General features: G+C 39.5%; 1 protein-coding gene across 3 annotated transcripts in view; it reads left to right on the forward strand.

Annotated features, from left to right (window-relative positions):
- LOC136864314 (tyrosine-protein kinase transmembrane receptor Ror) overlaps nt 1–26,143 on the forward strand; it is a 245,381-nt gene that overhangs the window by 131,496 nt on the left and 87,742 nt on the right. For all 3 annotated transcript variants that reach the window (XM_067141132.2, XM_067141130.2, XM_067141131.2), the window contains one exon: nt 6,207–6,402. In XM_067141132.2, coding sequence (XP_066997233.2) covers nt 6,207–6,402 — 196 coding nt within the window. The remainder of the gene's footprint in view (nt 1–6,206; nt 6,403–26,143) is intronic.

The raw sequence follows: 26,143 nt of genomic DNA on the forward strand, positions 1-26,143 counted from the left end.
AGACACTATTACTATGAAACTGTAGAATATATCAGAAAGTAGAGATGTGTAAAATATTTAGTCTTGTAAGTGCAAACAGTGAATTGAAGGTATCATAGTAGGATATTTAAAGAGAGTTAAAAGACAGCCATGTAATAAAGATATTCAAGTTGATTAACAACCAGTCTAATAATGTCAGTTTAATTTAAAAAGAATAATAAGTAATAGAAAAAATCTAACTCTTCGCATAATTTTATTAGAATAAAATATTTTCCCCCTGCAAATTCTAATTTCATAAATGTATTATAATGCCTTGAGTTATAATGCAGAATTTCATATTTATAATTTCAGCATAATTTGTAGACCCTAAAAGGCAAAAATATTTGGAATATTTTAAAAATATAATTTAGATATATTCTAATGTCCACCTACAATATTTGTAGAATATTTCTGCCATATTTTTACAAGGTAATATATTTTAGGAATGTACTAAAAATATATATTTTTGGTGGGCATTAAAATATTCCTTCTACTTTGAAATATTTTTATCTGTTAGTTTTCAGTAATTGGATATGTATTAAATATACCTATCATTTTCACATGTCCACTAATAAAATCCCTATAAGCTAATAGTATTATTTAATATTAAATAATATTATGCGATTGTTCCAAAATATCTATTTCAATATTATTGTTTTTATTTTGAAAATATTTTTAAAAAATTTGAGATCTACACCTATATTTTTATTTATTATAATATGACACTCCGGCAACCCAAAAGAAACCAAATTTCAAAGGAGATCCACAGCATTGAGACAGAATTTAAGATTAACAATATTAGAACCTTCTGCAAGACTGCCAAGCATCACTTAAATGGGCATCAGGCATCAAGCTTGCTTCAGATGGAAGATGGAAAACTGGCAGTGAACAAGCATGAAAATTGTGAGATCTTGGCCAGATACTTTGAAAACTGCTAAGTTGTGAAGAGCCCAAGGATAAATGGCCTAGTAAAACATCCAGAACAAAGGAACGAAAATTCAGCCCCACCAGATGAAAAAGAACTATGTAAAATAGTTGCAGAGCTGAAGAATAACAAAGCCACAAGTGAGGACTTGGTCACAGCAGAGATGCAAAAATGTGAAGGTATCACAATTAAAACTTTAAGCCAAGAAATGGAAAACATCTGGGAATCTGAAATAATCTCTGTTGGTTGGAAAACTGCTCTTATTCATTCTTTATATAGGAAAGGTGATAGAATGGATCCTAATAACTATTGTGGCATTTCCATTGTTCCCATTACTTATGAGGCACTAACCAAAACACTGCATACAAAGCTAGTGGAGCAAATAGATCAGCGGCGTGGAGAATATCAAGTGGGCTTCAGAAAAGGAAGATAATGTGTGGAGCAGATCTGGAACCTGAACAGAGTTCTGGAAAACTACATCTTAAAATATTTGATAGTGGTCTTTGTAGACTTCAAAAAGAAAAACATATGATTTGGTTGATAGGGAAGTGTTGTTCGACATACTGGTAGAATTTGTAGTAGACCCCAAAAGAACTGAAATTATTAAACAGACATTAACACAGCAACTCGTTCAAAAGTAAAATTCCTGGGGGAGCACTTGAAGGTGTTTAAAATCAAAACATGGGTCATACAAGGTGGTGGGCTATCTCCAGTTCTCTTCAACTGTGTTTTGGAGAAGATCATCCATCAATGGCAAAAAGAACTGTACAAGGAAGGACTGCTCCACCATATATATACCGTATTGGAGGATCAAAAAATGGCATCAAGATCAACTGCCTTGCGTTCGCAGATGACCTCACAATCCTGCCTAGAAACACCAACTCAGCTACAGAGCAGATAATTGTACTAAAGCAGGAAGCAGATAAAGCAGGACTCCAAATTTCCTTTTAAAAAATATATATTTATATGACAAACATCAAAACAGCCCCTCATCATTTGAACACAGAGCATGGTAATATAGAAAGGGTGGATAGCTTCAAGTACCTCGGAGAAATCATACACCTGAAAACTAGCAAGAGGGAAGCCAACTACACCAAGCGAGAGAAGACGACCACTGCTTTTCATAGGACACATGCTTTATACAACAGGAAAGCCATCTCAGAACGACATAAACTAAAACACTACAATACAAAAAAAAGTGGCTGTGTGGTAGTGAATGCCTCTGAATGACAGGAATGTTGGGACTAAAGCCGAGAAATTTGAGCCAAAAGATCCTCCGCAAGATAATGGATCCAAAAATTTTGGATGCAAGGAAGAGTAGAATTATACCAAGAAAGTGAAATATTGTTAGTCAACGAAGAAAAGAAGACTCAAATTTTATTGACATCTGTTTAGAATGGATGAGAAGAGGCTGCTAAAACAGGTTTTTAAAACACTTGACAGTAGACCTAAAGTTTCCAACAAGCGGTTAAGGGAGTTAAGAAAGGATCTTGAACAGTCTGGAATAAATCTGGAAGACATCGTAAACCGAACAAAATATAGATCAGTGCTCGACAGCTTCAGAGGCTTCCATGACGAACAGAAAATTAATAGGGGATGGACATTGGAAAGAAGACAGGCTACCAGAGAAAGAATGCAAGGACTTTGGTCTGCAAAGAAGGCTTCCAGTAATTTTACTTAACATGGTCTCAAATGGCCGTAAATTAGTATAATAATAATTTTATATTATGTACCGGGTGGCATGAAAGTCACTGCACATTTCACTGAAGTTCAACACGAAACATAATATATGCTCAAAGTCACTACACACTCAGGAATATCTAGTTTGGTACTACGTACGGAATGGTTAGTAAGAAACGGGAAATAACACATAGGGTTTACAAATGAATCGTAACCATAGTAATAGTGATGTTATTTGTGTTGTGTTGTCAAGACTATGTTAACAAAAGAAGAGAGAATTTTCTCTTTGAGGACTGCTTACCGAAGTGGTGGAAGTGATGTACTGAGGGAATGGAAAGAACATTTCGAGTCACATCCACCAACACGTAAGCTGTTTACAATGTAATTCATCAATTTGAAACTGAAGGTTTTGTTTTGGATGCACCTCGAACTGACGATAATGAACTCGATATCCTTTTGGATTTTACGATTAGTCCAGAGAAGTCCACAAGACGATTAGCGGCAGAGTTCCCAGAACTTGAAACTGTACTTTCCAGGCTTGATACATGGGTTGATGGAAGTTTATCCAGACAGGGGGCTACAATTTTGTGAAATTATGCTTGAGTTGATCAAAATTTATGAACATTTTGTGGTCTCATAAGGCCACATTCAAGTTGTCGGGACATATAAATCGACATAACTATATATTGGTACACGGAAAACCAGCATGTGGTTTTGGAGCAACCACTAAATCAACCCGGTGTAAATCTGTGGGCGGGCCGAAATATCGGCACATGGTGTAATTCGGTTGTACTTTGAGGGAACTGTCACTGGAGGCAAGTACTTAGCTCTACTTGAAGTGGTTACACCAGGAATCGTGCATATGGATAACTTCTATCAACTCTACTTCCAGCATGATTGAGCTCCTGCACATTATGCATTAGCTTGTAGAACGTACCTTTATAACGTTTTCAAAGGAAGGGTGCTTGAATGTCATGCTGCAGTTGAATTACCACCACGATCCCCCAATATTACCCCAATGGATTTCTTCCTTTCGGGTATTGTTAAAGACAAAGTCTATGGAAAGAAATCCCAAAATCTTTTTTTTTTGTTAGGGGCTTTACGTCGCACCGACACAGATAGGTCTTATGGCGACGATGGGATAGGAAAGGCCTAGGAGTTGGAAGGAAGCGGCCGTGGCCTTAATTAAGGTACAGCCCCAGCGTTTGCCTGGTGTGAAAATGGGAAACCACGGAAAACCATTTTCAGGGCTGCCGATAGTGGGATTCGAACCTACTATCTCCCGGATGCAAGCTCACAGCCGCGCGCCTCTACGCGCACGGCCAACTCGCCCGGTCCCAAAATCTTGTAGAACTGACTGGTTACATTGAGAAAACCTTCCGTGATCTGGACATCATCATTCAGCTGTATGTTCATGTGTGTCAGAGTGTTCCAGATAGCAACCTTAATTAAGGCCACGGCCATTTCCTTTCTACTCCTACGCCTTTTCTATCCCATAGTTGCCATAAGACTTGTATCTCAGTGCGACGTAAAGCAAATTGCAAAGGAAAAAAGATATAGACTTAAACGGTGTATTGATGAAGAAGGGAGACAGTTTGAATATAAAAAGGAGTTATGTGTACTGCAATTTGTTGTTAGGCATGTATTATGTATCATGTTGAACTTAATTAAAGTGTGTAGTGACTTTTGTGCCACCCTGTATAACACATATCTTTTAGCTTCATATCATTAATTTTTTTTTTTTTTTAACATTAGAAATTGTGTTTTGTTTTATCACATATAATATCCTACTTAAAGGTTTAATATTTGCCACACTTCTGTATTGCCAGACCATTGATTGGCTTGTATGATCCAACAGAAATTCAGTTGTGCAATGCTTCACCTATGTATTTACACTATGAGTCGCACTACCACCCACTAGTGAAGTAGTCACATTTCACGGTATCCCCTAGTAATGCCCAGCAAAATTCCCTAGCCTCGCGTCATAATCAATCGTTAAGACCTGTGAATGGTTCTTTTACGTAAAGTGTAATAAGTAGTAGGCGAGGCCCACTCACCAACAACAGAGAAACATGATTAACACGTTGGCTGCCAGAGTGGTACATTGTACCGCTGAGTGAGTGTCTCACGAGGCCACGGCGGTACAAAGTACCGCTGACAGGTGTTGCTATTTGACTTTCTCTGCCGGGCCGACGGACAGCTGAGCTGTTGAATTCGCTATGCTAGCGTACCGCTATGGCCTCGGAGCAAATCCTGGCGTGCTTGGTTTCCAAAATATAGTCTTTATTTTTTATTAATCCAACCTCCTTTCATTGGCAATATGTGAGTATTTGTCCAGTCAGTTTAGCCATGCGCTTAGGTATGCCGGGTTAGCTAACTTGCAAACTCAAGATTTTGGAGATCGTGGACTTGAATACTACTGTCGGGAAACCTGGTTATGGATTTCTGTGATTTCCCATTTTCACCCCAAGCTTATGATTACCGGTACCAAATCAATAGGTTACACTGATTTCTTCCAAATTGTTGCACCCATACCTGAGCTGATTTCTACGGTTATCGCAATAAATATAGCGTAAAAATGAGAGTATTTGCATTTTCCTAATTGACAACATTCATCGACAACATAGCAAAATTTTACATTACCGTTGAGCATTTGGCAAGGAGTAAATAGGAAATAAATATCCTTCAAATTGAATTTGGTGAAGAGTTTTTTGTGTTGCAAAATGTAATAGACCAGTTTGACATGGACACTACTTACCAGAGATCTCATACTGAAGGGCTAGCGTCATTATCTTCCGAGTTCGGAAAGAAAACGGTTTAATTTTTATAACTAACCTCTCCGTTCACTGGTAAAATAACTTAGAAATATCTCGCAAGTATTTCACACACACCCTACTGTAAAAGAATGAGTGCCTTGCGATTGTAGTCGTAAGCGCTAGTAAACAAATCGTGGCTCGCTCTGTTATATACAATGTGTATTATCAAGCGATGCAAGCTTCTGGTACCGCTAGACTGTACCGCTCTGGCCGTCTAGGCAAAACCATGCAGTGAACTTTTCTGTGGAGCCACGGCGGTACCTCGGGGTGCTGAGAAATGTTATTGTATTTCGTACGTACATTGAACACTTAAGTGAAATATCACTTTGAAGTTTGTTTTAATGCTTATTTACTACATGTATAGTAGAAAAAAAGCTTTGGCCACCGGGACATTTCTTGCTATTTGTCCTGGCTGGCAGTCAACGTGTTAAATAAATGTTTTTAACTGTTTAAAAAAAAATCGCTCCATAGAGGTACCGGAACATATTCCAGCTCATTCTATCTTAAATTGAGCCCTGCTGTTTGAAATTCTGGCCTTGTCTCATTTCATCTCATATGTAAAACCATACTTCTGGCCGTTGTAACTTTCGGAACAATTAGCTCATTTACAGAAGCATGGAGATGAAACTTTGAGAGATGTAAAAGTCAAAGATTGTGTGTATGTGTGCGTGCATGAATGTGTGTCAGATCCTCAATCTCATTATTATGTAATAGACTATAACTAGTGTATGCCTAAATTATTTTAAACTTTTTGTTACTTTATACAGATATGTGTATTGAAGACTTCTCGAAGTTCTTCTCCCAGCAAGAGCACTGGGAAGGGATCTCAGGTAATGGAAATGCATCTGCTGCTTCCTGCTCATTGCAGTTCTAAAGGTGAGCGCACTACCAGTGGCGTACGAGCTCGTGAATATCAACTAGCCAACGTGAAGTTTCTTCAGGAACTTGGCGAGGGAGCATTTGGTTAGTAAAACTTGTAGATTTATTTTGTATACCATGAACCTTCTTTGTAAATTCTCATTTTTATTCCCACTGTTTACATTTTCCTAAGATTTGCACTATTCTTGTGTTAGGTCCTTCTGTTTTTCATATAGTAGTAGCAAATGAAAGACTCAAAAGTGATCTTGATTTCTGCCATGTGAAATAATTCTTGCAGGACAAATTTTCCAGCACCTAGGCATGTCTGAAAACCATAAAAGTAGTTAGTGACACATAAAACCAATAACAATATTATTATTATTATTATTATTATTATTATTATTATTATTATTATTATTATTATTATTATTATTATTATTATAATTCGCTGGGGCCATCAAGGACCACGTTAAGTCTTGTTGCATTTGACACTGAACTTGGCCTTCTTTAGAACCCAAATTTCCCTCATTCTTTGTGAGTGGGCCTGCTTACGCTCCTCTGTCCAAGGGGCACCGTGTCTTCTCTTTGGTTGCTCGTCTCGGTTTAGCCCGTTCGTTAATATTTTCTTGCGGAAGAGATCTCTGTTAAGGGCGTCTTCAGCTGAGATGTAGCATTTGCAGGTCTTCTTTGGTATTTCTAAACCAGGGAATTGTGGTTTTGGGGATTGAATCAAAAAAGTGAAAGATTTCTTTAGTTAACTTTCTTCCGTCCATTCTTTTCAGATGACCATAAAATCATGCCCGTCTTTTTCTGATTGTGTCGGTAATTTTCTCTATTTTGCTGTAGACTTCCTTGTTGGATCTCTTTTGATGGATTCCATTTCTGTACTTTGATCCCAAGATTCCTCTCACAATTTTGCGTTCTCTTTTCTCCAGTTCTTCAAGGAGTCCTTTGTTGGCATTTAGAGACAGGGTTTTGGCTGCATATAGAACTACTGGCTTCAGAACTGTTTCATAGTGACTTGTCTTGGTGTTTTGGGAAAGGCATTTTTTGTTGTAGATTGTGCGGGATGTTTGGTAGGCTATTTCCAGTTTGCGTACTCGCTCCTGAAGTGCTTCTTTGTCCAGTCCACTTTTCATGATGATCTCACCCAGGTATTTGAATCTTGTCTACTCGGGTGATGTCCCCGTATTTTGTATGGAGTTTTGGTGGAGCCTCTTTGATGTTAGTCATTACTTCTGTTTTCTCAAACGATATCTGCAAACCAGTTTGTTCGGCAATTTTCTTTAAAATTTCAACTTGAGCTCTAGCGGTTTCCATGTCGTTTGAGAGAACAGCAATATCATCGGCAAATGCTAAGCAGTCTGTTGCGAGCCCCTTGGATTTGGTTCCTACTCTCAATGGACTGTAGTTGGTTTCCTGTAATCTCACCCGCCAGGTTCTGATGATCTTTTCAAGAACACAGTTGAAGAGTATCAGGGATAGCCCATCACCTTGTCGGACTCCTGTTTAGATGTCAAAGGAATGCGAGAGACATCCGTGGAACTTCACCTTGGATTTTGTATCGGTCAGGGTGGCTCTAATTAATGCCAGCAGTTTCAAATCAACTCCAAATTCATTTAAGATGTTTAGCAGGACTTCCTAGTCAATGGAGTCATACGCTTTCTTAAAGTCCACAAAGACAGACACATACTGCTTGGACCTTAGTGTACAATATCGGATGATCGTTTTGAGATTTTGGATCTGTTCAGCTGTTGAGCGCCCTTTTCTGAACCCTCCTTGGTATTCACCTATTTGATGTTCGACTTGTGCTTCCAAACGCTCCAGGATGGCAAGTGATAGAATTTTGTAAGTCATGGGTAGCAAAGATATTCCCCTGTAGTTGTTGATGTTCTTCATGCTGCCTTTTTTGTGTAATGGATGGATCAAAGCTTTTTTCCAATCTTCGGGTAGGGTCTCCTTGTTCCAAATTTCTTCTATTTGCTTTTGCAGGATATCAAGTGATTCCTCTGGGGCATATTTCCATAGTTCTGCTACTACTGAGTCTTCCCCCGGCGCTTTGTTATTTTTGAGACGGGCAATGTGGTGCTTGATTTCATCTCTGTCTGGTGGTCTGGAATGTGGGTACCTGAGTAAGGGTTCCTTAGTCTCAATGGCGCTTTGCGGTTTAGAGGAATTAAGTAAATTCTTGAAGTAATCTGCCAGAATGCTGCAATTTTCTTCATTTGACGTCGCCAGTGTGCCGTCCTTTCGCTCAAAGCATAGAGATGGTGGTTTATAGCCAGTGAGTTTGCCTTTGAAGGTTCTGTAGTACTCTCTGCTTTCATTCTTCCTGAATTTTTGTTCTATCTTTTCAATGAGAGATTTTTCGTATTTACGTTTCTCAGTTCTGAACACCCTAGCTGCTTGGGCATGTTGGGTTTTGTAGGTTTCCCAATCATTTTCTGATTTCGTAGAGTAGTACTGTTTCCACGCATTGAGTCTTTCTTGGAGGACTGATTCGCAGGCACCATTCCACCAGGCATGCTTTTTGCTTCTGTTGATTTCTGCAACGTCTTTGGCGGCCTCAACAAGGAGACTTTTGGCGTTGTTAAAGTCACAGTCATTTGGTCTAGCCTTCTCCTGGAACTCCTCGACCCTTTGCCGAAGTTTATCATTGTCGAAGCGTGTGATCTGTTTGGTTGTCTTCCTTGTGTTTGCGGGAATTGGTTTGAATTTGATAAGAGACATATAATGATCTGAGGCCACATTGATGCCTTTCTATACCTTGACATTCGTAATCTCAGGGCTGTTTCTCCTGGAGATGGCAACATGATCAATTTGGAACTCTCCGAGAGCTTGGACGGGAGAACGCCAAGTCATTTGCTTTCTGGACACCAGTCTTTTGCCGTTGGGATTGGTTCTTTTGTGAGCAGGGTAATTTCCTATAACTTTCTTGTACTTCTGTTCACGACCTAGTTGGGCATTGAAGTCGCCCATAAAAAGCTTGACATGGTGTTTGGGGATTTTGTTTAATTTTTCATCCAGTAGGTCCCAGAAATTATCGACTTCGTCTGGATCAGACTTGTTCTTATCGTTTGTAGGAGCATGTGCGTTAACTAGGGCGTAGGTTTTGTTCACGCATTTAATTGTGAGTATAGACAATGTCATTCACAGGCTCGAAATTTGCAACCGATTTAAGGATCTTGGTTCTAACAGCTAATGCGGTTCCAAGCATCACAGCTCCATTGAGGATTCCTCTTTGCGCTTTGCTCTTGAAAAATCGGTAGCCTTCGGATTCAAAAATCTCTTCATCTGGGTACCTTGTTTCCTGTAGGGCCATTATGGATATCTGATTTTCGTGAAAAGCTTTGGTGAGAGTTTTCAGCTTGCTAGTTTGCGTAAGTGAATTTATGTTGAAAGTTGCTAGAAAGGTTTTAGATTTTGGCCTGAGTTTTTGACTCTTCGAGGTACACCGAGACGCTCCGACTCGTCTCTTGCATGGTGTCGAGTCTCCCCAAGAATCCGAACGAGACTCGTGCGCCGTGGCGTTCACGATGAGGGATTTATCCGAAGATTTACCCCCTGGGGTATGTTTCTTGAAATGTTGTGCCATCATGCTTTTTGACTTGACTTTGCTTTGGACGGGTACCCATCCTTTTACAACTAGGGTTGTTAGCCCTAGAGGTTGCCTCAAGATGTTTTCTGGCTTCTGGTCATTTACCAGTCTTCGCCGTAACCCTGGCAAGGGACCAGTTTTTTTTTTTTTCACGGTGGTATTTTATTTTCCTACTACCCTCTGACTCTGCTGGCGGCAGAGCCAGCGAGCTTCCCCAATTCCAATGGGACGCGCCCGATGGAGGTAACCGGTAAATCCCCACATGGGTATTATTATTATTATTATTATTATTATTATTATTATTATTATTATTATTATTATTTCACATTGGTGGAAAATTTGTCTGTGCTTTGATTTTGACCACAAAGAAGGCACAGCATCTAAATTCACTTCATTAAAGAGAATTCCCAATATTTTTTTTTTTTACATTTTTGAACACCGATAAGACACTGTCTTGTCTTGTCTGGCCACAAAATTACTAATGAGCCATTGAAAAATTTACAGCTGTAGAATTAAATATATTTGTTCATTCAGAAATAACAGAAATCCTTCACAAAAGTTGTTGGTCATTAAACACCAAGTATGAGGATTAATGAAGTACCTGTTTTACACATAATGGCAAAAGATACTTTTTTTTTTTTTTCTTCCAAATTTTGATTGAGCGAAACAGCTCTAATATGAATGACCTCACAGACTGGCATCAACTCTAAACATTCCAAATACACTAATTTGTAAAGAAAACAAAAAGTGCACTATGAAAGCCATTTTACTGTTTATTATTTTCAAGCGAGAAATCTGCTCTCGGATGATTAAATGTCCCAGAAAGCAAAATTAACCATGTTTCATACCTACATCATTCCATTTCTCATCTATGGACTCAAAACATGTACCCTACATAACAAGGCTAATAGTAAAATTCAGTAAACAGAAATGAAATTCAATAGAACAATGAACCATAAGACCAGGAAGGACAAGATTAGAAATGAAGCAAATAGGATGGAGGCTGGCAACAATAAACCTGCTACTGAGCTTTTAGGAAGACACAGGCTATAATGGTTTGGACATGTTATGAGGATGGACAGAACGAGAACAGCACAGAACTACTTTGACCAAGAAGTGAAAGAGGAGAGGCCAGTAGGAAGGCCAAGAAATCGATAGACATACACAGTGAAATCAGACGTCAGCAGGAGGAGATAGAGGAACAAAACCATACTTTGACAGGAAGAAGTGGTGAGCACTTGTACACCACACCCGGGAATATGATGATGATGATGATGATGATGATGATGATGATGATGATGATGATGATGATGATATGAAGTAGGAGCCATTGCAGGGGCGCGTAAATGGGTACAGGCACAGAACACGGTAGCACAGTACAAGCCTCAGACGAGTTGCTGGTTGTTCCTTGTGCCATATCTGGGTGAGTGGATGATGCATTAAGTGTGATCAGGCAATGGAAATACATCTGCTGCTCCCTCTCATTGCAGTTTTAAAGGGAAACACACTACCAGTGGCATATGAGCTCATGAGTATCAACTAGTCAACGTGAAGTTTCTTCAAGAACTTTTTTATTTTACAATTTTGCTTTACATCGCAGTGACACACAGATCTTGCTGCGACGATGGGATAGGAAAGGGCTAGGAGTGGAGAGGAAGCATCTGTGGCCTTAATTAAGGTACAGCCCTAGCATTTGCCAGGTGTGAAAGTAGGAAACCATGGAAAACAATCTTCAGGGCTGCCGATAGTGCCAGTTCGAGAACTTGGCAAAGGTGTCTAGTCAGTAAAACTCATTTGTTTTTTATACTACAAGTCTTCTTTGTACATTCCCACATTCAGTGTGTACCCTCATGTTCCTACTGCATCCAGTATCGTTGCATAGTGTAGTCAGAATTGTTCTTCAAGTTGATTATTTTAACCATGATGGTTCAATTTTGACCTATTGACTTATATTAAATCCATGAAAAACACTTTCCGCCTTGTAAATACTTCACATTTTATTATATTACCTTCCGTACATGTTTCGAGAGCTCAACTGCTCCCTTCCTCAGTGGTACAAAACATCAACAAAAATCTTTGGATTTGCTATTATAATCTGTTGTCTTAATTGTACCCTGTACTGTTCATTGTACACTTTAAACATCCTCAGTAACAATAATAAAATCTTATCTAACTCTAACTCTCATTTTCCAAATTTGTTCAACCTTGAGGTCACTGACACATTTGTACAACACTGTCATCAATAAGATAAATTATACATAATATTTTGAAAACATGTAAACATCCCTTTTCTGTGTCTAAACTGTTCATTTATCCCTGTTATGTCATTTAATAAAAACCTTTAAAAATTTGAAATTGGAAAAAAAAACTAATAAATCAGTCTCTATATGCTAAAATGTTGAAAGGCTGTCTGCTCTATTCTTGGAAAAACTTCTCCTTTCCTTATATCCTGTTCCTTATTTTACACTGCCAAGGTTGTAAGGTCTTCCATATAAAACCGGATTTTCTCCTATTACGTGTGACCATTCGGGCCATAACCGTCAAGTTCTTCTCGCTCCAGTTTCAGCTGGTATCCAAAATTTGCCAAATTAAAACAAAATTCATTGTACAAGTTAAACATCCCTAGACCTTAAGTCGCCATAAGACCTATCTGTGTCGGTGCGACGTAAAGCAACTAGCAAAAAAAAGACCTTAAGTTAAGGTCAACAGAAGCAAGTACTGGAGCAAGGACATATTTGTTTTGGTTTAGACAAATGAAATTTTGTTTTAAATTTGACAAATTTTGGATACCAGCTGAAACTGGATCGGGAAGAACTTGACAGTTATGGCTCACATGGTCGCACATGATTAATAAGAGAAATTCGCGTTTTATATGAAAGATCTTACAACCTTAGCAGTGTAAAATAAGGAACAGGATATAAGGAAAGATGTTTCTCAAGAATAGAGTAGACAGCCTTTCAACATTTTAGCATATAGTAACTGATTTAATAGGGTTTTTTTATTTATTTTTTATTTTGTAAGTTTTTACTGAATGACATAGTAGGGGTAAATGATCGAACAGTTTAGACACAGAAAAGGGATGTTTACATGTTTTCAAAATATTATGTATAATTTATCTTATTGATGACAGTGTTGTACAAATGTGCCAGTGACCTCAAGCTTGAACAAATTTGGAAAATGAGAGATAGTTAGATAAGACTTTATTATTGTTACAGGGGATGTTTAACTTGTACAGTGAAGAGTACAGGGTAGAATTAAGACATAGATTATAATATCAAGTCCAAGGATTTTTGTTGATGTTTTGTACCACTGAGGAACGGTGCATTTGAGCTCTCGAAACATGTACGGGAGATAATGTAATAAAATGTGAAGTATTGACAAGGCGGGAATAGTGTTTATCATAGATTGGTTCTTAAAGTGAGGAACATTGTGCCAAAATGTCCACCCTACCATGCTTAGTCTGGCAATATGTCACAATCCTAGCTAGTCTGCAATAAACTTCCATACAATGTACAACATGTTTGCTTCTTAAACAGGAGTAATTGATTGGTTTAGTATGTTCAATGGTTTCTGAATTAAGAGTCGAACAGTGGATTTTCTCATGCTGTAGACTTTTAAATGGAATTTGCACCTAAAATTTCTTAAGATTCATGAGGCTGAAGTGCAGACAGTGAACCTGAATATCATCACACTCTACAACACTTGTCTGCAAGCTGAGGGAGAGCATTTTCTACTTCCTGTAATAGAGATAAGTTTTATTGTTTTCCAGTCTTATTATCCATTCATTGAAGTTGATGAGTTTTCTACGGGCGTATGGGAATGGGGAACGGCGTGGGGGTGATCACACTCTCACTTACCGACACGTGGCTTACAAGAACAGCAACCCTTGCGGGACTCTCCCTTTATAAAGAAAGGAAGGAATGAAGGCAGAAAGGAAAAGAATGGTTGTACTACATTAACCATTGATTGCATGTCAACAAACACGTGTAGGATGTTGGACCACTCATACCACGGAGACAGGTGGCGATATGGTCAGGCATGGAGGCATACAGACGTTGACTAATCTCCTGAGGAAGATCCTGCCACAGCTAGTGCAACTGACCCTCCAAAACTGCCATAGTCCACGAACCTGCTACGGTGGTGTAGCAGGGGGAGAGGTGATACTCCCACGTGGTGCATCCCAGGTGCTGGATAGGGGGGGTCCTAACCGGCTTGCCGGCGGCTTGAGGGAAATAAAATACCTCTCGCGGACCAAACGCACAACTCCCTGTGGGTGGGGGTCGCAGACGAAGAATACACCCACGGTATACCCTGCCTGTCGTACGAGATGACTGAAAGGGGCGACCAAGGGATGATTATATTAGAACCATGAAACTACTTGTGATTAGTACCACCACGCGGAGACACCATAGGTCGCTTTTACTTGCGCGCCGTACCACTGTGTTAGGTACCAAATATGTATGTGATAAGTAGCAAACGAGAGCGCGACGGCTTTTACAGTGCCTGTGATTAGTAGCACTATATGAGGGACACCATGGGATGATGGAACCCATGGTTCTGGCTTGCCTATGATTAGCACCCACTATATGAGGAAAACCACGGGATAGTACGAGTCCCTGTGGTTAGTAACCTTATGTGATGAACACCATAGGTTTGCGATGCCTGTAAATGGCACCTCATTTTGCGAAAACGTAGGTCTGTAATACATGTGCGAATTTCATTACCTGTGAGTAGTACCATAATGTGTGGAATACCGTGAATCTGCGCTACTTTTAATTAGCACCGCAACATGACAAATACTATGGTTCTATTTTTCTAGTGATAAGTACCTTTATGAGGGGCTGCTGACTTGGATTTTGGACTCCTTCCAAGTACAAGCATCATGGATTCATTATTGTCCTATAGAAGCAGTCCCGCGGTCAGTGATACTGTTGTTCTACGCCAGCTTCTGTGCATGTGGGGCACTGTGGGTCGGTTCCACTGATCGTTTTAAATTCGTATCCATCCATTTAATTTTCGTCCTCATGTTTTGAATTCTGGTCAGTGGAGGATTTTGTACATTTGTCATTCCATTTCGTTTCATTTCGTACCATTAAGAGCCGATGACCTCGATGTTAGGCCCCTTTAAACAACAAGCATCATCATCATCATCATCAAAACTGCCATAGTTACCAATGGGTGAGATATCTGGAGATTTTGATGGCCAAGGAAGCCTGTTGAGATGAAGGCAGGCTAGAGATACCCATGCTGTGTGAGGCCAGGTAATATCCTGCTGTAAAATGTGGTTATTGAATTGCACCAAGAAGAGAAGCACACAGTCGCAAAATATACAGATGTATCTCTGCACCATCAGGATTCTTCAGTCACTACCAGTGGGGAATGGGAATCGTAGGAAATGCCATCGACATCATGACTCCTCTCATTGGGCGGTGTGCTGCTGTACAATGAAGGCATGGATCACTGCACTGGCCAGGACATTTCCAGACTCAAATTCTGCGGTCATCTATATCCAGACAGAAATGTGATTTGTCACTGAACACCACTTGTCTCCAATCTGCAAGCTGCCATGCTGGCCATTCCTGGCCGATGTTCAGACATGCTCATCGATGCTCAGGTTGTAATGGACACCACAACAACAGATCCCACCCTTCTAGTTGCCTAGGTATGGTACTGGTGGTGTACAGGCATATCCTCAGCTACCGTGACATGTCTCTGAATGGTGCGCAGTGATGCCCATGGAATGCTTACAATCTATCGTGTGATGAAATGATCTTCCCTGGTGATGGTTTTCCAGGATCAGCCCGAACCTTCTGGGCATGAGTCTGTAAACTCATGTTCCTACTGCATCCAGTATTGACACGTACAGTCAGAACGGTTCATCAAGTGGGGACCAGTGCGCCAAAATGTCTAACCTGCCGCTCTTAGTACGACGATGTGGCCGCTCGTAAACCCATCTTGCTGGTCAAAGGCTTGTTGAATGTTCTGTTGGGGCATGCTGTGCGTTAACTTATCGTAGCTCTGTGGCTCACACTGCTACTAAGGCCTTATTCAATGTCTTGCATCTGTGAATAAGGAAGGGTCATGTATGCCCCCTTGTGGTACTTTCACACAGGCAAGCATTAAACACAAATGGGGCACATACCAGCATATGAAGATACTGTGTAGCAGCCTGCACATTGATTCACTTTTTGTTGTAAATGAGTATAGTTGTCAACTGAGGTTGAGTGTAGTTGTCTGAAGCATTTTGTATTAGTGCCTAAGATTTCAGGTTTGCTTATGTTAAAAATACTCAACAATATTTCATCCAATGTCATCCTCAGAGCTGCCTGATTGTCTTGCCAATTGTAGCTGCATTTACCCTTGAGCAACATTTTAACATGTTCCATATAATTAAGGAAACGCATGCTTCACATTTAACACTGATTCGTACTTATACGCCACACTGATTTACTTCTGAATTGATGTTTTGGCATATTTTGGTTCTGTCTGGTGTTTATGCGCTGAAACATAGACATCCAACCAATCACAAGCTGCCATTCATATCAATTTATATCAGCAGAGCACGATCTCAAAACCTAGTTGCCAACTCTAATATTTACATTCACCACATGGTTAACCTATCTTGCTCAGCAAGTATGGCTTTCGGTACGGTTTGCAATTTTTTGGATTTTCCTTCAGTAATTAGTGTATAGTACAGTACTAGTATAGTAGAGTATAGCATAGTTTACAGTTCAGCATAGCGTAAGTTAGAACAATATAGGTTTAATTGTTCAGAGTATAAAAACAGCTGTAGTTATATTTACATCCATGTATTGGTTAGTGTACTTAGTTCGTTGTGTTTACCGTGTTGCAGTGTAGTTCGGAAAAGACAAATGGAAAGAAGTAGAGAGATGTGGAGCAAGGCACGCCCTTTAGAAGCTGGGCACGTGAAATTATGTCCAACGTGCACGAGTACTTTCAGAAAGCAAAAGAGAACGGTGCTACATTTGCTTTCTTTAGCACAAGCCGTACAGAGAACTGCCGACGCTACCAAAGTAAGTAAATACACAGCAGTGGCAGTTGGAAAGGAGAAATACCATGCTGAGGAACAATCTCCTGGATCCTCTAAGTTTGAAATGCTGGGTAAGATAAGGAATAGGGCCAAACCAGTGACGCACTTGGACAGTTTCCAGAAAGATGCCATTCGTCGGCATATTTATGACTACTCCCACAGAATATACCACCCTACTCTTGCGAAACTAAGTGAGTCTCTGAGGGAAAGCAAACTATTTAAGGGAACCAAGACTTCACTGAATGTTGTGGTAAAGAAATTGGGATTACGTTACAAGAAATTAAAAGGCTGGTGAATATTAATGAAGAGAAGTGATATTGTGATGCGACGCTGCCGGTTTTTTAAGGAATGATATGAATGAATATTTTGATTTGATTGTGTGGCTAGATGAAACGTGGATCAATGCAAACCATACCGTAGGAAAAGGCTGGACAGATGATTCTGTGGAAGGTACAGTGGCACTGCCCATTGGAAAGGAGGGAAGAATTATTGTTACATGCCGGTACCGCAAATGGATTTGTACCTAACTGTTTATATTTACTGAGGTACCACGAAGAGATGAATAGTGTTAATTTTCAGAACTGGTTTGAATATACATGACTGAATAACCTGTCTGAAAATTGTACGATAATAATGGACGCTACCCCCCTACCATTCCATAATTCAGGACAAAGCTCTGACGATGGCAGCAAAGAAGTCTATTCTTGCTGAGTGGTTAAGAAGGCACAACTTTCTTGTGTGGGACGACATGAAGAAAGGTGAACTGTTGCAGCTTGTGAAAGAAAACAGGCCACAATTTCCAGTGTATGTTGAGGACGGAAATTGCAAGATGTCATGGACATAAAGTTATTTGACTTCCACCTTATCATTGCTATTTCAGTGCAATAGAGAAAATTTGGGCTCATTAAGGGTTATGTAGCAACCAAAAATAAGTGGTTTACTGTACCGAGGTGGAAAGAAAACCTATTAGCCGAAGCTGTGGCGAATGTCAGTGCCAGGAAAGTTGTGTGCAGTACACAAAGAGTAATACGTAAGGCATGGGAAAATGCAGATGTAGTGGAGAACTGCATTGAAAGTTCAATAATATGTTTGGGAGCTGGTAATAGAGACAGTGATTCATTGTTAATTTAGCCAGGTGATTTTGTTTAGATTATTATTTTTACAAATTTTCCTCATTCTTTTGAATTTATTTATTTCAGTGATATTTTGATCAGGTAAAGATGCTTTGCTAGAGTATACAAGGTTTGAAATTCTATTATATTTTTCCAATAACAACTCATTAATCAAAATTTTTCACTGGTGAAGGAAGGCATTGTCAGCGAAGAAACATGTATGCAATTAAATTTTAAACAGTTAACCCTCCAAGTGCTGATCGGTTCACTCTTAAGTGCTAAGCATTTGTAAGGCAGCGTGCAGATACATTAAAATAATTCTAATGAATACAAATTTGTAACTACATATGGCATAATTATTATATATCAATTTGTTCAGGAAGAATTAGAAAATAAGATAATAGTAGGATGTTTTACTTACAAGTATCCAGTAAAAGTATAATGGATGGTAAGTCATATTTTTTTAAAAAATCAAAAGATATTCCAATTTTTGAGATTGATCACAAGCACTACATTACCTGAAATTAAATTCCAAGATATACAAAATGTGCCAAATTTCATTACAAGCACAACGATATATAATAATAGAAACTCCAATGAATAATAAAACAGTCACAGGTAAAAAGACTCTGGAAGAGTCTGTTGTGGTGGGTCATTAGGTCTAGATGTGCCTGGTAGGGTTAGCACGTTTGGATTGTCGACATCACTACTTGACGCGTCACTATAGTCGTGGGTATCTAAATTAGGGTAATATTCTTCCCCACTTTCAGAAGAAAAGTTATCTAATGATAAATCATCAGGCAAATCTTCTACATTGCCAATGTCTTCTTCACTTTCATCACTCCCAGACTCCTCCAGTGCTTTTCTAATTGCACTTGAACGACTTAGTTCACTCATGTTTATATTATAATAATCACCAAACTAAAATAAACCAATTAAAATAGAGTAAATCAGGCACACAAATATCACAAATTAGCTAGCAAACAATAATCTTCAAACGCTCGAATCAACTGGACAATTTGAGTAGACGTAAACGAAGACCAGTTCACAGCTGACAAGATCGCCGTTTACTGCTTTCCTTCCTTAGCCAAAGACCAACTTGCACTACCTACCAGGTAGAGAATTTCATTTTGCAGCGAGAATATTCGTCAAATCAATTGTTCCACCGATTTTACGAGCTGTTATACCGATTTTACGAATCGTCTCGCTGCAAGATGATAGCACTTGAGCCGGGATCTGAATCGTCTTGTAGCGAGATGATAGCACTTGGAGGGTTAAAATAGGGCAGAGTAATTTTTGGTGGGATGAATACAGTTTTATATGCAGGAAGGATGTAAAGGATATAGTGGAATGGGACCAATATTATCAGCTCATATAGGGGGCTTTCTAGTATCTGTATTGAATTTTCTTTTTCTTTTTGGATCTGTGTGGAAATCGTATCATTGATACATCATGAGACTTGAATCACACAATAGTACAGTTGAACTTCACTTAAACATATACCAAGGGGAAGAGAAAATTCTCAGAATTACTGAGAAATCAGACTTACACAATACATCACATATTTACTGAAAAACCAATGGAATAGACCTACATGTGTAAATCCTTGCAAATAATAAATACATTAAGACAGAAAATATTATTTTGAACTTGGTCTAGCCTTAAAGAAATCAGATAGTTTGGCTTGTTCCACTTGTCTTACATTAAGAAAATAAACCTCCTCTTGCAAACTTAGTAATGAATTCAAAGCATTTTCACTCCAACTTTTCACACTGATGTAATGCCTACACACATTGATTGCACTTAACACTTCACTCAGTTCAGGTGTTTCAATATTCAAGTCGTTATCTCCATCATTGTCACTATCGCTTGTAGCTGGTCCATCACCACCGCGTTGTTGGCATACATCAGCAATACTCTCTTCATCCGGTAGTTCTCCACATATTCAGTGAAACCTCGATTCTCCGATTTTCGAGGGACCATGAAAATAAAACGCACAACACGGGAAAACGGAAAATCCGGGAATGAATGAAAACCATCAATAATTTGGCTAAACATCACAAAAATGAAATATGTATAATTATAATCTTACAAAAACTCTTAAACCAAACCAAACTACAGCCCCAGTGGGACTTTGCCTGCCAAGCGACCGCTGCTCAGTCCGAAGGCTTGCAGATTACGAGGTGCGCATGGTCAATGCGACGAATCCTCTCGGCCGATATTCCTGGCTCTCTAGATCGGGGTCGCCATCTCACCATTAGATAGCTCCACAATTAAAGGTAATCACGTAGGCTTATATCAGGTAAAATTGCCTGACCTGGTCGCAATCAAACCCGGGCCCTTTGGATGACAGGCAGGCATGTTCGACCGCGAAACCGCATTAATTACCGGTACGCGAGTTCAAAATCTCAATACTTTATAGGGTACCGTATTCAGTTTTACAGGGGAATCTTTGTCAGTTTCCCGTGAAAACTTCTTTCAGTTCAGCAACTTTGATTAGGCTAGCCAAACTCTTCAAAAAATCTAATAACGCCAAGCCAAACAACAATCGACCACAAGTAGTTTTTAATTCTCTCATCTAATAAAATAAAGCACATTATGTACAAAAGCACCCAAAATGATGGCGAAATCCCTTCATTTCTTAATCTTTCATTGTAATTTGGTCTCCGGTATACTGTTCATTGTCAGTTTCTGGAAACCTCGTACTGCGCAAATTAGGCCTACATCGACTTTTAAAGGTTATGTTGAACTCGAAAACACGGTTTCGTATGTAGGTATCGATACTTAAAAGTTCTCGAATGTAATATATTCAATTCTGCCCATTACAAATCCAATCAAATTGGAAAGATAAAAGAAATATCATCAAAACTTCAGAAATTACAGTTATTCGTGACCTTGAGGTCATCTGGAAAGCGCACTCGCTGCACGTCAGTACGAGTTGGAAATGATACCAACCATTTAAGTGTAACGTGCGCAAATAAAACGACTGCGGTTTTTGGAATTTTAACACGAAAACGTAAAATTCCCAGTCTTACTTTAGGACCTAAACAGTAATAGGCAATCCCAAGACCTCCCATGGCTTTCTTTTTTAATGTAAGGTGCAGCATCTGTTCTGGTCTTGCTAACATAATCATGTACGATAATATCAAAAACACTGAATTTGTGTTAACCCTAGAATCATAAACTTTCGTCTCCCAGACTACGCGCCCCTGTAGTTTCTGCGGGAATTTCCAGACGCTAATGAACTGTGCTTTCCCCCTCCATCTAATCTTCCCCAGCTATCAACAATAAGTGTTGCCCTTGATTTCAAGCATAAAGGTCCAGTTGTTTGTTCACTGCGATTTGTCAGTCGTCTGAGAGACGAAAGTTTATGATTTGTGAAAGTATTCGTGATTTGTACATAGCTGTAAATAGTGTGAATATTTGGTTTATAACAGTAATGTTTTTTGTACGTAATACGTAAGCTTAGTAGGATACTGAAATGGAAAATCTAGCGCACGATGATGAATTGATAGCGGCAGTTCTTTCTGAATTAGACAGAGAACCACTCTCTTCAGGAGACATTAGTGGTAATGTATTTCGTGAATGAAATTTCCCGAGCAATACATGGATCAAACAGAAATATTACGACCGACAATTAGTTCACCTCAATTCGTCTGGCTGATTACCTGCATTGCAACAATAACCTGACAATCATTGGAACAATGAGAAAAGACAAGCCACAGATACCGCCAGAGATGAAAACAGTCAAAGAAAGCTTGGGTCCTCCATGTTTTGTTATAATGGTATAAAAGCAATGGAATCCTATAAAGGAAATCAAACAAGAATGTAATCCTCCTTTCTACATGCCATGAAGTAGGAACAATAGCAGCCAGTGGGAAACCAGATATGGCGAAAGACTACAATGGGACTAAAGGTGCCGTGGACACTTTCGATGAAATGTCAGCATTGATGTCCTTTTCAAGAAAAACGAGAAGATGGCCAATGTGTATCTTTTATTGTATGATTAATACATCACTTGTCAATGGATACATTATTTATGTGCATAAGATGGTTGAAAAAGGCCAAAACCCACTTTCAAGACGAGAGTTTGCAAAGGATATATCCGAAATGCTAATGGCTCCAAAGCTGCATGAGAGACTTCAAACACCAACTTTGAGGCGCAACCTGAAGAGGACCATCGCTGAAATTCTTGGAAAAGATGGCATTCCTGAAGAGCCTCAATCAGTTACTGCTGAAGGAAGAATAATTTGTGCGTTTTGTCCATCAAATAAATGAAGAATGGCCCGATTCTTTTGTAAAACATGCCGAAGGCACATGTCTTGATCACCAGGCAGAACAGTGCATTGAATGTGCCTATTGAAAAAAAACTGACCAGAGTGTATTGTCATCACTACGTGTGGTAGTTGTAACTATAATATTCTGTATTTTGTGTAAAATGTTGGGTTTATGTATATTAAAGTGATTTTATTTTTGGTAGTCTGACAGACGAAAGTTTATGATTCGTGTTACACTGGAGGGACTTTATGATTCTAGGGTTAAGAAGGAGCAGTTTCGATTCTTGCCTGAAAGTCCAGTTACTCTACAGTGCCCTGAGCAAAGTGCCGAAAACCTGTTCGGCAGTACGATCGAAAAAATGTAAAAATATAAACATCTAACCCTGGACATAATATGGACGTTTTATAAGTGCGAACATTTTAAGAAACTCGTTCTGTCTTCAAGCAGAGCTGTCAAAATGCACCGTGTCTCCTTGCAATTGTTGTGGCCACTCTCTGCTTTATGATTTTCCGAGATTCTCTAAACAATACCACCCGAATGCGATGCTAAGATGGTCCCTTATGCAAGTTCACCGCCGATCGCTTTTCCAGTACGGTACCGGTACAGTACTTGCTTTAATTATCGCAGTGATGGGGCGTTAACGCCAAGATCCATAAATATGCCATAGCCGTCCTTTCGTGAGATACAGTTTATTAAAAAAACGATTGATCGAGGATTTAGCGTTGATGGGACTGGAATTTCTGGACGATTGATCCGGTAAATCGTTTCTTCTAGGAACGGATAATGCGGGACTTTTACAACGTGATTTAATTACGAAGCTAGCGTGACCATGTAATTTGAACGCATATTCCGGGAAAACGTATTTCCGGGAACGGATAATCGAGGTTCCACTGTAGCTAGATTAACCTTGAAATGCACAAAAATATCGAATTCTACACCCTCCGGTAGCATTAGTTCATTGCCAGACAAAACTTCGTCCCCATAATCATCATTAGAGGCAGCCTCTTCTAGTAAGACACCAGCTTTGCAGAAACAGTTGCTGATTGTGAAGGATGACACCTGCGTCCAGGCAGCCGAAATAAAGTGCATGGCTTCAAGGAAATTAATGGAGAGAGGTTCATTTCCTGCATCACTCAGTGTTATTAAATGTTGAACCAGCATTTTTCTGTAATGCACTTTGAAATTTGCAATGATGCCCAAATCAAGTGATTGTAGAACACTGGTACAGTGAGGAGGGAAATATTCCACTTGGACATTCTCCAGAACAATTTGAGGTGGATGTGCTGCATACTGATCCATAGGAGGAAGGATCTTCTTCTGTTTAGTTTTCATTTTAATGTCCAGTTTTTTCAACCACTGTTCTATTAGAAGCATAGTAATCCAAGAATTTCTATTGAATTAATATTCCGTAGGTTTTGTTTTTGCACCCTTAAAACCCCTCGGATTCTTTGATTTTCCTATCACAAGTGGAGGAAGTTTGTCAGATCCATCTGCATTGGTGGCGAGAAGTACTGTTACATGAATTTTACTCTTCTTCCCTCCTTGGCATCGGTCACCCTTTTTCAGCTAATGTTTTATTAGGAAGGAGGTTGTAGAATAGGCCACCGGGCGAACTTGCCATACGGTTAGGAACGCGCAGCTGTGAGCTTGCATCCGGGAGATAGTGGGTTAGAATCCCACTGTCGGCAGCCCTGAAGATGGTTTTCCGTGGTTTCCCATTTTCACACCAGGCAAATGCTGGGACTGTACCTTAATTAAAGCCACGGTTGCTTCCTTCCCCGTTCCTAGGCCTTTCCTGTCCCACCGTCACCATAGGACCAATCTGTGTGTCAGTGCGACGTGAAGCAAATAGCAAATAGTAGTAGAATAGGCCGGTCTCATCACAATTGTAGATGTTCGAGGCTGATAATCGCTTACGATACCCGGCAGAACCTCTTCCTTCCAGTGTTGCACCGTGACATCGTTCACAGCTTTTGAGTTACCGCAAATTGTTCTCCATGTGATTCCATGACGATCTTTAAATCCTTTCAACCATCCTGATGAAGTCTTGAAATCAGCAGTGATACTCATCATTTTAGCTAAATCTGTGGCCTTTGCCTTCAGGATGTCGCCACTAATTGGTAGAGTTGCAGCCCGCTTTTGCTGGAACCACGTGAGAAGTGTTTTCTCCAAATCTACGTACCTTCCTTCTTGCTGATGGCGGCGCTTTGCTGATTTTGAACCCAGTATTGAGAACTCGTCCAAAATAACGTTTCTTTTACTGTTGACTGTACATAGTGTGGTATAAGCAATACCTAAGTATGAAGCAATTCCAGTTTTTGTTTTGTGTGGATTAGTGTCCACTTCTCGTACAAATTTTACTCTTTCATCCGGGGTATAACTTTTCCTTTCTCTGTTCTGCATGGCTGATCAAAAGCAACTGAATGATAAAACTACTGTTCAACAGTAAACACCGGATACCGGCACCGTGGACATTTTACTTCTTCGTTGTTCCCACGAAAGAAATTCTCATATTCAAACAAATTTACTATATTTTCTTTTGTTTCTGCACCGGTGCCCACTTTGCTTGTAATGTATCATAATCTCTGGCAGCATCGTGAAGGTCAAAAACAATGAAGGTAGAGGAGAAGTGAGATCGAGCGAAGGGGACTTGCTCGGTTGGCCATTGTTAAGCCGCCAGTAAGTAAGGATCAACAATGTCACTGCGAAAGTTTTGTGTTCTGTTTCAGCACCGAAGTATTAAGGAAATATTAAAGAAGTATTAAAATTTACCTATGATAACAATGACATTTACAGTAAGGTACAAAAGTTGAAAACTAGAAAAGCAGCTGGAATTGATAAGATTTCTGGGGATATACTAAAGGCAATGGGTTGGGATATAGTACCATATCTGAAATACTTATTTGATTATTGTTTGGTTGAAGGAGTTATACCAAATGAATGGAGAGTTGCTATAGTAGCCCCTGTGTATAAAGGAAAGGGTGATAAACATAAAGCTGAAAATTACAGGCCAGTCAGTTTGACATGCATTGCATGTAAGCTTTGGGAAAGCATTCTTTCTGACCGAGCTTGATAGCTGCAGTCGCTTAAGTGCGGCCAGTATCCAGTATTCAGGAGATAGTAGGTTCGAACCCCACTGTCGGCAGCCCTGAAAATGGTTTTCCGTGGTTTCCCATTTTCACACCAGGCAAATGCTGGGGCTGTACCGTAAATAAGGCCACGGCTGCTTCCTTCCCACTCCTAGCCCTTTCCTGTCCCATCGTCGCCGTAAGACCTATCTGTGTCGGTGCGACGTAAAATAACTAGCATTCTTTCTGATGTCTGCAAAATTAATAACTGGTTTGACAGAAGGCATTTTGGGTTTAGGAATGGTTGTTCCACTGAAGCTCAGCTTGTAGGATTTCATCAAGATATAGCAGAAATCCTAGATTCAGAAGGCCAAATGGACTGTTTTGCGATTGACCTATCTAAGGCATTTGATAGGGTAGATCATGAAAAACTACTGGCAAAAATGAGTGCTATTGGACTAGAAAAAAGAGTGACTAAATGGGTGGCTATATTTCTAGAAAATAGAACTCAGAGAATTAGAGTAGGCCAAGCTTTATCTGACCCTGTAATAATTAAGAGGGGAATTCCTCGAGGCAGTATTATTGGACCTTTATGTTTTATTATATATGTCAATGATATGTGTAAAGAAGTGGAATCAGAGATAAGGCTGTTTGCAGATGATGTAATTCTGTACAGACTAATAAATAAGTTACAAGATTGTGAGTGGCTGCAGTGTGACCTCAACAGTGTTGTGAGATG

Source organism: Anabrus simplex, chromosome 2, assembly GCF_040414725.1.
Source record: "Anabrus simplex isolate iqAnaSimp1 chromosome 2, ASM4041472v1, whole genome shotgun sequence".
Classification (NCBI taxonomy): Eukaryota; Metazoa; Arthropoda; class Insecta; order Orthoptera; family Tettigoniidae; genus Anabrus; species Anabrus simplex.